Genomic DNA, 13,068 nt, shown 5'->3' on the forward strand with positions numbered 1-13,068 from the left:
ACTCTACTTTATTTCCCTGGTTTTATTTGTACTGCACCAGAGCACACAACGCACTCTGTGTTGCAGCCAGCAGGCTCCCACAGGTAAGGCTGTGCTGGAAAGCAGCTTAGAAACTAGAATGTGACTCTATTTTAAAAGTTAAAGGTCCCTTTCCAAAAGGAAGGTTCTTTTAGAGCTTTCTGCAAAACTGGATCAGATTTTGAGAAGCCCTCTGTACCTCAATTCTTCTGTGCACCTCTTGGCAAGAGAAAAATAAATCAGGTCTATCTGCTTATTTCCATTCTGCCACTCCTTGGCCCAGGCAGTGAGTTGAGGTGCCTGCACCTCAGCTGGGCTATGACAACACATCAGTGGCATCTATTTAGTAGCCATACAGCAATTACAAGCCTAGTTTGTCTCAAGGTCTCTATTTTAGCCAACCTTAGTATTTCAGAGGGGTTGGGGGAAAGAATTTTCTTATTTTGGGGCTCTAAAAGTTATTTAGTTCCTAGAAATGCATATTATCAGAAAATAAAAGTGTTTTTTTCCCTGTAAGGTCAGGACATTCAATTTACTTCCTCAGACAAAGTACATCTGCTTTAGCATTCAAGGAGATGCTGCTTATTTTCATTCAGTCCTTGCAACGTCTTCTGGGCTTATAAAAATAAGCAAGGAAATCATTAGGTTTTTTATTTACAGAATGTCTTCCAAGATCCTGTGAGTTATGCACACACTTGGGTCATTCACATTTCCCCATTTCGTACCACGCACGGGAGATGCGATGCGTTTTCCACTGGGACCAAAGCAAAGGACTCAGCTCAGCATCTTGGCAAAGAGAAATCAAATTTCAAGTTCCAGTCTGAAAATGCCACTCAGGAAGATGCAAAGTGAAGAACCTGCCTGCTTGGTCTCCACCTCAGCTGCCTGCAGGTTTATAATAGGTTATTTTACTGCTCAGGGTGTTTATAATACTATAGTAACCTCCAAGGTTGTGTAGAAATCCCTCTGTGGTTCTGAGTTGCTTTGCTGGGACACTGGCAGTGAGCAGCCACCCTCACACTGCAGGGAAGCTAGTCACATCACACAGACTGAGCTGCTCAGGTGACTTTCACAGCCCATTGTACCCAAGCTAAATTACAGTACTGCAAGTTTGGGTACATTTGCATAAATGGAATTTTAAATTGGCATACAAAAGTTCCCTGTGCTAAGGAGTGCCCTGGAGGCAGTGCCTGTAAGTCAGAGCTAAGGTACTGCCATGGACTAAAGAAATTCATGTCAAAATGCCTTTTGGTATATTGATAGTGTGGTTGGTGGGTGGGATGGTGTGGAAATGAGGATTTCAGGCTGCCATGAAGCTTCCCAAAACACATCCTAAAAGCAGTGCTGAGATTTCTTCAAATGCAGCCAACAGAAAATTGTGTCAAGGGACAGGAACAGCACAAACAGCGCTTTGTAGCAACTTTTTCACTCTGCTTGTAAATGTGAACGCTACCAATAATGCAGAGATGCTGGCTTCAGAGTGGTCCAAAAATGTGCTGCCGATTTAATTACTTTCTGCCAATGCAGGGTGTGACCACTGCCAAAACTACATGTATGCCATAATTTTAAATGCTTCATGCTTAGATTCCGTAACTAAACCTGCACTCAGGCACGTAAGGTTTGGTCCTGTTCTCAGGCATGTGTTGGTGCCCATGTCTTCCTCTGCTGCCAGACACAAGTATTGACCCTCAGTATTTCTGCATGTGAAGGAACTGCTGTAGTACTCAACATGGTTGAGGTATCTAATTTTAGCCATTCTTACCATGAACATACTCTGCTAGAGATTTATTTTTGCCAAATCTTTGTACTTGAGTTAAACAGATTTCTGGATGAAGAGAATCAGAGGCAAGTAGTAGCTTCTTCTTGTACTGAAACAGGAATTCAAAAATCCTGAAATCTGTATAATGAACTGGCACCACTCTGAGTGAGACAGCTCAGCTATTGGCTGTAACAGCCTAAGGAACCTTTCAAACTACAGGATGGAGACCAGATATTATGGTCTGTGGAGCAACAGAGGAGGTGCTGGTCCTCAGCTTTGGGTGACTCTGCTGTAGACCAGCACTGAGGCAGCTGATTTTTCTGTTTTCTCCCAGGAACCATGAGGAAAAATACTATTTCATGAGGGATACTGAAAATTTCAGTATTCCTATGAATTATTTTGTTGTAATCTGTTAGGGGTTTTTTTTCCCCCAAAGCATATCTAACATCAACTGAGTTCCCAGCATCCACGGATACAACAGGAAACAGTGGGACCAATGAAACATCCCAGGGTGCACAGGGCTAAATGTTACAAAAATTTGGTTTGCAGGGAAGGGCAAGGGGAGGAGAAAATGACTCTTAATATTGCCATGTTCAAACTTATCACTTTCCTTTTAGACAGTTGTACTCAGTGCTCAACCACCATAATGTGAATTTTCCCACAGCTGGATGCCTTGAGCCCACAGAAGCATTTACCTGTCCCAGCTCACAGAAATCCAATTCTCAGCAGCCTGAGAAACATGATAAAGAGCAACAGCAACATATTTTAGGCACCAGTCTCCTCTACTGTTGCCTAACTCGGTCTAAGCAAGCTTATAATTAATTCCATTCAGTGGGACAGAATGTGAAATTATTCTAAACACCTTCAATACAGGAAATACTTTTGATATGTCCAGTTGTAGAAGTTAAAAAGTGAATGTGTTTGGGTTTTTTCCTCCAGAGGCAATTTTTCAAAATACCTCTCATTAAATTGTTATTTTAACAATTTCTCTAAAGTTCTATAGGAAAAAAATAAAAATACTGTTAAAATTTGGTTATATTTTAGAGCACGAAACTTTGAATTTACTTTTTCAGACAAGCTATCATTTTTGAGTTTATTTTTATATGTAGAAATAAGTTAATGTTCAATAATGAGTAATATAAAATATATGCAAATAAACTCAGAAACAATACAGGCATTTTAATACATACATAAACCTTTCTTACTGGAGATGTCCAATACTTTGGAGAAAGATTTTTTCCTGGGTTATTTTCAAAGAGTGAAGATTATTTGGGGCAAGAGGAAGTGCAGCAAAAGCATTTTAATTATAAAAACAAGTTAGAACCACCAAATAAATAAATGTTTTGAGGGCAGTGGCTGTTCTGAATGCACATCAGTCAATCCTGTGCCCTCATCTGGCTTTCCCTCCAGGGCAAACCTCTGGGGAGTCCAAGCATTATTTTTGGCTTCCGGGCATCAATTTTTGTCCTTTTTTAATATGAGAAAAAAATCCCAAACGTGTAAACATAAGAGTGTATGACAGAAGTAAATTTGCTTACTTGTCCTTGGGGTCCTCGAAACCCTGAAAGAAAGGAAAAGGGCACAAGGGTGAGCAAACAGGCTGACCTTGAGAGCACAAAGCATCCCAGGAACGATGTCTCACAGGGGACTTCTCATTTGTTAGGTGTGGATGGACGGCTTTTCCCACCCACAACAATATTTTGTGCAGTGGTGTCAGCGGGCAGACAGAGCAGCTTTGGAAAAACACATTCCTTCAGATATTAATTCATGGAAGTGCAGATAAAGGAAATGTTTCAGCTGACTGCTGGCACACTTTATTTCAGGTGTCTTCTTTTTAGCAGTCACCATTACAAATGATACAATGGAAATTATACTGATATTATAATTGAGGAAGTATTTTACTTGAAACAAAACGCAGAACAATAACAGAAATCAACCTCTGTATACAACAAAGCTGCATCTCTTTATGTCAGGGCTCAGCTAAGGGCAATGGATGTGTTTTTGGTTTTCATCTCTCCCAGGGGTCTCCCTGCTCCTTCCCTCATCACATGCACACACAGACTATGTTTCCTTGAGAAAGATTTCAGGAATTATTTGTAATATTTGCAATAGCCCAAATATTCACAATTCTTTCAGAAGCACCTGAACTGATTAAGTGTAAGTATTTATGAGTTATCCATAGTTTTTCAATGGCTAGAAGGCCTTACATGAAATGTTATATGGAGGCATAAGTTTATATGTTTAGCATTAACACACCTAACGGACCAAATTGCAACAAAATTGCCATTTTGCACAGGCTGAAACAAAATGTGCCCTCTGACATCTTGGCTTAAATTTAACTGTAGTCAAGAAAAGTTGTATATTTGACAAGAAGGGTCAAATACTCAAGCACAGAGTTTGTACCCTGTGTTCCAAAACATAAAACAAATGTAGCTGGGAGATATGTAGGATTGCTTTTGTTTTTCTCCCAGAGACTTCAGGCCAAAACTGCTCGGGGCACGTGAGGATTTTCCAGCTGCTGGACCTGCAGCAGCAACCATTCTGGGGTCAGCATGCTGAAATCCATCCTGACTGAAAATCAAACGTCTTTGGGCAAAAGTCTTCCCACAGCTGCCTTGTCCAACACCATCAGAAACATCAACACTGACCAGATACTAAACGAGAACAGATTTTGCCCTTGCAATGAGTTAGGAATGCGGCCACATGGCAGAAGGAAAGCCAGCACAGTGTCCCTGAACAGCACCAGCTTTGCCAGAGGGAAAAAGTGAGGTCTGTCACTCATATCAGCAGCCAGGACTGAGATTCACTGAGAGCAATTTCCATTTTCACCTTCTCTATTTCAGATTAAAACCACACTCCTAAACAGAAACCGCCACTTCAACTTAACCCATTGGAAATTCAGATCAAGGAAGCCTCTCAGCCCCATGTCACAACCACCAGCAGATCCAGTGGGAAGAAGGAAGTAGTAATGTTGATTTAAAGTTAGCATGTCCAGTTATCCAAGCCAAAATAAAAAAAAAAAATTAAAAAAAAAAAAAGAGTGAAATAATCATTCAGCTTTTTGTTGTGTGTTTTTTTTCCTTCTTCTTTTGCCTAATTATTTTACAGTTGTCAGAAATATCTGATTGATTTATTTATTTATCTTCTAAGTAATCCTACAACACAGTGCCAAAGTAGAAATCTCACTGATTAATCATGGAGACAAAATGCTCACTAATTTGTCTGGTGTCATAGTCACTTAGGCTGCAAAAAAAGAAAAAAAAGAAAAATCAACTGAAGATGAATAGCTACCAGCCAAGAAATAAGCAGAGGCAAGCGATGAGAAAACAGCCAGTACTTGCTTATTAGATAGATATCAAGGTCACATTTTCAAGCTTAGCCAGTTGGGAACTGGATGACTGACTGCAGTGGGAGAGTCCCCTAAAATGGTCTGATTTTCACAACCAGCTCTGTAACCTTCCATCCCACTGAATGCCTCAAACAAAACACAGATCTCCCACTCCTGCCTTAGAGATGTACGAGTTGGAGGACACAGGCTGACCAGGTCAAGTTACTAGAACACCTCAGCAAGCACATCTTAAAAAAATTCCCCAATATTTCAAGTGTGGAAAAATATTTAACTGGCCATTTATATGGGTGAACACTTAATCCACATGGAGTTTGATTCTGCCCTGCTTCTTTCCCTCAGAAAAACTGCTACAAGGGAAGTAATTAAAATAAAAGAGAATTAATTGATGTAGCTTTTCAATTGATGATACTAAATTGTGCTTGAAATTCTGGAAATTATTCTTGCTGGTAACTCAAATTAAATTGGTGTTTCAAAAAACTAAAGACCAAAAAAATACATATTTCAGGTAAAGCTGAAAAGGAAAAGACTACAACATTTTCCTTACTGGATCTTCATTTAATGAGGCTAAATATTTAAGAGTGACTTGAACTTTAATTAGAGAGAATCAGCTTAAAATTAAATGTTGTAGGAACTTCTTTAAGTTAAGCAAATTAAATGATTCACTTCAAACACTCCCATTTCATACTAAAGATACTTCAAGCAGAAATGCCAAAAATGGAATTGTTATGGAGAAAAGTCTTTGGAATTATTTTAGGAAAAAAATCCTTAAACACAGCTCCTTAAAAACCGGACATTTATTACATGATATCTTTCTTATTTGCAGTGGAAGACTTTGACAGGATATAGAGCAAATATACCTCTAGGATCTGGTGGTGACCAGTGATTTTCCTCTGTCTCCACTCAGGCATCCATGTTTCAATCACTCACCAGGAAGCCTTTCAGGTGGAGGAGGTGATCGCATGCTCAGGGTCACACTGCCCAATCCCATGCTTCCCAATCCTGATTTGGATTGGGAAGGAAATTTCCCCCTGGGTTTTGGTTAATGTGCTTTCACCTCCCCCAGTCTCGTGGGCAGGCTCGGTTCATTGAAAACTCTGCACTTCAAATTATTTCCTTCCCCCTGCACAGGGCTTGAGCACTAACGACATATTGGCCTTTTTTTTTCTTCTCCACAGCTGGCAAATGGTTTAGTATCTTCAGAAGTCAGGTGTTTTGTTCCATTTAAAGCCCTTGGCTCAGAGTAAGGCTGCTCCCATCAATTGCAATGGTCTGTGTTATACACAGGATAAACTCACAACCAACCCTGCAGGAATAGGGTCTACATGAATTTTTCTTCATTCCTGCTCATAATCTGGTAGCCAAACTTCCAAACTCAAGCAGGAAAGAGAAACACAAGGCACTAAAGGCACTGTCCAGCACTCCTCATGCCATCTGTGTGTGTGTCCCACTGGAGGCTGGACAGCTGGGCTGGGCTCAGCTTGTTTGGGTACTGCTGCACAGAGATATGCCAAAATTGGCATTTCTGCAAAAATGCCTACAGAAATCTGAACCCCCGAGAAAAACAAAAAGGCTGGTAAAAATGGGGTGCCTGTCATTTAGGAGAGGATGTGTAAAGGGATAGGAAGAGAAACAGGCAATTCATGGACATAAGAATATAAATCCTCTCTTGTTGCTTATGGATTTGTATCCAGCAGGCTGAAACAATGCTAGTGGTTATCTAGGACACTATGAAGAAAAGGCTGGGAATTGTCAGCAGGGATGAAAATGGCAAAAGTGATGATGGTTACAAGAATCAGACAGACAGGAGCTCACAGGAGTTCAAGAATAGCTCCATAATCATGATGATAAAGTAGCCCTTGTTCAGGCCAGAATTTCTTTCCTCTAGAAGGCATGAGATAGGCCTTATCACAGTGCAGTACTAATGGACTGCTGCACATAGGACCTCATGCAAATTTTATTCAGTCTCATTTTAAATATCCCTGATACTGGTGTTTTTCTCATTCCCCCAGGAAGCTGTATTACTCTGCCATCAGAATGCAAAAGCAAAGGTAATAGCATTTATTAATTGCTCTGAGGCTAAGACAGTCCTCTCTTTGACTTTGGAAACATTAACCCAAACTCAGCTGAATCAACTCCCTTAAAGGCTCTGCTCTTTTGTCTTTTCTACAGGAGATTATTAAAAAAGCCTTATTTTTTTATGGCAGGTCAGGTGATTCAGAATCTATATTGACATCCTCAGTGGGAGTAGACATGCAGGAGGAAGAAAAAAAGGAATGTTATATTACTGCATCTGTCCCTATGGCCCCTAAGGCTTACTACTTTATGGGGGATATTATATGAATATCTATTGTGCTAAAAACTCATATGACTGCCATCTCTCTGCTTGACTTCTAAATTAGCTAAGCCCTTTTCTTTGAAGATTAAAACTGATTCCTTAAATAGTATGATAAAGTGTTTGTCAAAGACATGACAAGCTGACTGCAATACCGTAACACTTCAAATCAAGAACAATTAGAAATAATAATTCTAACTTCTAGAACACTTGCTGGAATTATTACCATATTGTAAATATGCAAAGAAAAGTGGAATAGATTTTATATGCTTTTAACTTTTCATTTAACTCCAAAAATAAGACAGTAGAGGGGCTGATGAGCTTCATGACCTTCTTAATGGCAATGTGTGTGGGAAGTATGAATTCCACCCTTAAAAACTTCGTTCTCAACTCCAGCAAAGATCTTAAAAGCAAAAATGACAAAGAAACTATTTTTTCTTGCCCTGTTCTCATTCCCAGAAGAAAGTCAAAATAGAACTTACATGTTAAAGCAGAAATCAAAATAACTTTCAACTTAGGGACAAAATGAGCTTTGTAAGAGTTAAGGCCAACTTGCAGAGGTGCTTTCCAGAGACAGTGACCGTGGAAAACAGAAAGGGAGAGTGGCAGGTTGAGAGGGGATGTTGTTAAAAACAAACCTGTTTTGGCTCTACCACAAAACTAATTATTCACATCTATTTTCAGCACTGTTGTACCTTCTGCTCTGTCCCTGTGGTCAAAAAGACAAGGCTATGAAGATAGATGCTGTCAGGTGTAAATGCAGAAGCAAAACTGAAGGACTTCAAAGCACTCAAGCCAAAAATAACACAATTTCTGTTTCCAGAGTCCAGAAAGAATAAAGCCTGATAGGAAGGATATTTAACAAGCATCTAAGTGCAGAACAACAGACTGGCAGAAAACCAGTTTATGAAACAGATTAAATGATGAGTGTGTCTGCTATAGCTGGAACACAGACTAATGAGGTCTGAAAAGGAAAGCTGAAGTGCTCCATTTCTGCAGCCCACCCCACTTGATAAATAGACTTTCATTCCACGGCACGCATCACAGATGGTGAAAGCCTCTGCTTTCTTCAACTCTAAAATGGTTCTGTAGTCCTCAGCTGGCAGACCAGACCTGGCCAATACCATGAATTTATCTGGGCCATCAGATTTAAATCTAGAGATCATAAGAGGTTACTTTGGTTGATATTGGCTTTCTCTACCTTACTTTTAATTAACTTCTGTCTCTGAACTCACACCACTGAAAAGTGCAGGTTGCTCACACTTTCCAGTTTTCTGCGAACTCTGAATCCAAATTTCTCCAGTCCAAAGGTCACATTTTCAAGTGAAATGGTTTCTGGTTCTGTGCCTCATTTGTGAACAGTTTTTAGAACTTGCAAAGCAGACATAAAAATAAGCAGTCCTAGAAACGCTCTCAATCAGTTTCTGGCTCCATAATCTCTGCCCTTCCATGTCTATGCTCCAAATGATGATAAACAAAACAAACTTCTCCAGAAACTACTGTTAGCCTTCTAATCAGATGCAGACAGACTGGATCCAAGCCTAACCAGCCTTAATTGAAATTGCCCACTGGTCTGGGCAGAGCTGCTCACCCTCTCTGAAACCCAGACCCAAACCTGCTGACCTGCATTAAGGCTTACTGTCTGCTTGAGGAAACTTTGGAAATCATTCTGGTAATGCCACAAATCCACCTGTGCAATGCTTCCATGAACATCAGAGGAAATGTTTCTGTGAATAAAAGGGAATTATATCTTTATTTCTGCAGGCTAAATTTAGTCTCCACTCAAAACCAGTCTGACACATTTTAGTACCGTCTTAATCCAAATGACCTTTCCCCGTACAAGTAAAATTTACTCTAGAAAAGGGTATGGAATGGTGGAAAAATTACCAGTGCAAGGTTTCTAAGCCAGTATCAAACTCTATCTTAAAAAGAGGGATTCTTATCCCTCTTTTAAATAAGTAATCAAGGATGACTGCAAGTCCTGATCAACTAGAATAAAAGTTAGGCTAGCAGATGAGGATACAAAACAGTGTAAACCTCTGACAATTTGAGCAAAGTACACTCTACTCCATTTCACTTATATGAGATCCCATGGATCATGTGAATCAGGCAAACCCTTTTTCCAGGTGAGCACCAAGGAAATTACACAGTATAACTGCTGGATGGGATTCCTCTCCTTGCTGTTTGAGAGCTATCAACACCAAACTGGTTCAATAAAACCCACGCTAGACTAACATTTTCCTCCCAGATCTACAGCAATACATGGAGATTACAGCAGAAAGGATTTTGAGAGTTTCTCCCTGCTTGATTACGAGTTAGATTACTACAATAGCAGTGAAAAAATATTGGGTCAAATTCTTCTCCATTGGGAGCCTGTGTCCAGCTTTGCTGACGTCAGTGTTGCAATTACTAGATTTAGCAGATGATTGCTGGAAAAGAGGATAATGATGACCTGCAGTTAAATGAAACCTTTTGAAGGAGGGTGAACCCTTGGTGCCTGATTCGTGGACTCAAATCCAATTCTCTTTGATAGAGCTTACTGAGGAAAACTTGTCTATGGAGCTTTTATTTTCAATTTTAATTGTTTCTGATATTTAAGAGGTAGAATTGGCACAGAACCAGCTATGGCATCTGTTCCTCTGAGGCACCTGTTACCCAATTTTGACTTCCAAGTAACAAGATCTATTGTAAGGGCAACTTGGAGACATAAAGAGAGGAAATGAGCTGTATTTACAATACAAAATGCAAAGAACTGTTTGATTTAGGACAGGGGGAACAAGACAAAGAAGTATTTTATCATTGAATGACCCCGCTTGTAGATGAGTGTTATTTCATTAGAAAACAAACACCAAGCAATCAAATATCATGTGCAGATGTGCAGAGCTCTGAGCAGCAGCACAAGGAATCAGGCAGCACCTACATGAAAGAGCTTGTTCTTTATCAAGCCAGCCATATCCAGGATCCATTTTTATAACCTTGTCTCATATCTTTAACATCTGCATGTAGTAGTATTTCCTACACATATATAATCTCTATTTGATTTTATGTCAGTTTTTACTTTGTAACTAACATCAACTTCATACACAATTTCACTGCAAATTAAATGGTTCATTAGCTGTTCTCAGCCTCATGACAGAAGCACGGTCAGACTGAAACCAGCATTGCAATCTTCTTCCTCTTTCTCTTCCTAAACTTCCTAATGTTTAACCTTTCCAGCAGCTGGAATATGAAATCTGCCAGGCTTGTACACAGCACTCAGTAATCCTGTTAGCCACTCTGCTTATATTTGATTGTGACAACTCAGAGGAACCTGCTTCTGAAGCAAACCTTCCCCAAAGCATGTACCAATGAAACAAGCTAAGCTGTCATACCAGCCAGTGTAAAACACCTATGATGGCCTTAAGATCCAATAGCAAGACTTCCCACAAATGATTAGAACTCATTACACAATGCCCTTTTTTTTTTGTTTGTTTTGGAAGCCAGCATGAGGCTGTGTCAAGTCTGGTTAAAAGATCTCAGAAATGTCCAGCATATTCTGAGCAGCAGTCCTGATGTGAGGAGGCCACCATGGTACTGTTGTACAGGGAATTGAAGGGGCATTTTGGGACGTAATGTCTGACATGACAAGTTGTGGATGCCCCTTCCCTGGAATTGTTTAAGGCCAGGTTGAACAGAGCTCTGAGAAAGCTGTCTAGGGAAAGGTGTCATTGCAACAGAGGGGTTGCAATGGGATGATTTTTAATGTCCCTTTCAACCCAGGCCATTCTTTGATTCCCTGATTAATAAAAGCTCAGGATGAGTGCTGGGCTCAGCGAAGGCACTCCCTCTTACCAATGTAATGCCCAGTGCTCAGTGGGAGCAAGAACAACCATTGGGCTGGAAAGCACCAAGTAGGGAACAAACTTGATCAGGGAATCAGAGCTGTGCAGAGACTCTAGGTTATAATCTTCAACCACAGAGAGCATAACTGTAAAGGAGAGAAAAACTGTCTTCTGTCTACTGTGAATAGCTCATGCAGCACCATGGCTTCAAACTGAAGTCAGGACATGTGAAGTAAAACATTACGAAAAATCATAAAACTGTTGAAGGAATGCCCAGCAAGACTGTGGGTTTTCCATTCTTTCAGGTCTTTAAATAAGGGATAGACAAGTATCTGTCAGCAATGCTGGGGGTATATAGCTGGCTCCTGTACAAAGTGGGGAGATTGATGGCACGAAGCCCCATGCAGCCTAGACTGGAAACTTTATAAAATATTTAAAGGTATCTCATATTATTCATATATTATTTTTTCCCTATACATTATCCTAATAGGGTCTTTTTAACCTTATTGTTTTGATATTTGCAAAGGATTTTGTGATTTTCCAGACTGAAAAGCCCTGAATAAAGTAATTAAGATTCATACAGGAAAATCAGGGATTTCAGAAGCTTCTTATACAGCCTGTTCCTTGCACCCAAATTTTTTTTTAACTTAGACCCTCCTTTCAGCAAATTAGGATGATTATTTTTAAACCTGCCCTTTACAGTCATGGAGAATGATTTATCATTATTTTTTGTCCTTATAAACGTTCCTGTATTTGAAGACTTTTGTTTTTAATCAGTCTTCTCCCTTCTAGGTTGGAGCAAACACAATATTTCAACATATTCAGAGGCCACACTATTGAAACTCTGCTAATTTGCAATTTTGTCCACTAGATTATCTTTAACTCATCCACATTCTGCTAATTTATTGTAATCCCAAATGGGATGTGCTTTTCTGGATACAAACTTAATAATGTTGAGCAGAGTAAAGGATGCAAGAGAATAATTTGTCATCTATAACAGCCCTGTAATTTTGGAAAGAATCAACATTTGCCTTTTTATTGCTGTTTACAGCAAACCTCTTTCAGCTTACAGTCAACTACAATCCCCAAATTGGTTTTTCTTTAATAGCAGTTTTGTTTTGATGATGGAAACTGAGACATGAATATTATTTCCAGAAGTCTAAAATTCATCAATATTTATAAAAGACCTCTGAAATATATACTGAGAAACGCAAAGTATTTCTCAGTGGTGTATAAATATTGTTATAGCTATAAATATACCTGTACTCTCAAATGCTTTCAAGTCCACTTATTTTTGACCATTTTGCAATTACAAACTGGACTAGTGGGGAAGACAAGGCTGGTGAGTGGGGACTTGGGGGAATGAGCGGCACCAAAGTCTCCATTTCCAGAGAGATACACTGGTCCAAGACTGATTGCTTTTGTTTAGGAAACAAGCAGACGAGCTGTAAAAAGCCACACAAATAGCAAGCAGCTGTGCTGTTCTGCCAGGCTCTCCTCCTGCTCCGTGCACAGCCACCGAGCTGATGCTGTGCAGGCTGCTCTGCCCACCCGCGGCTGCTCCGTGCCCTCAGGACCGGCCCTGCAGCAACCTGGGCTCCCAGGGGCAAGGCTCCAGCAGGGCTCCAGCCAGAGCAGGGCTCTTGGCCCTCCCAGGGCATTTGTATCTGACTTTCCTCTGCACATTTACCAGTGTGTTCGGGGCAGTGGCTCCACCAGCTAATGGAGGTCAGGATCAGCAGTGTGCAACACTGATGTCTCTGGGCTGCTGCCTCCCTGAAGGCTCTGC

General features: G+C 40.2%; 1 protein-coding gene across 1 annotated transcript in view; it reads right to left on the reverse strand.

Moving 5' to 3' along the window:
- ADCY5 (adenylate cyclase 5) overlaps positions 1-13,068 on the reverse strand; it is a 204,341-nt gene that overhangs the window by 27,432 nt on the left and 163,841 nt on the right. The window contains exon 9 of the mRNA XM_023931292.2: positions 3,316-3,338. Within this exon, the coding sequence (XP_023787060.1) occupies positions 3,316-3,338 (23 nt within the window). The remainder of the gene's footprint in view (positions 1-3,315; positions 3,339-13,068) is intronic.

Source organism: Cyanistes caeruleus, chromosome 7, assembly GCF_971803275.1.
Source record: "Cyanistes caeruleus chromosome 7, bCyaCae1.hap1.1, whole genome shotgun sequence".
In the NCBI taxonomy this organism is placed as follows: Eukaryota; Metazoa; Chordata; class Aves; order Passeriformes; family Paridae; genus Cyanistes; species Cyanistes caeruleus.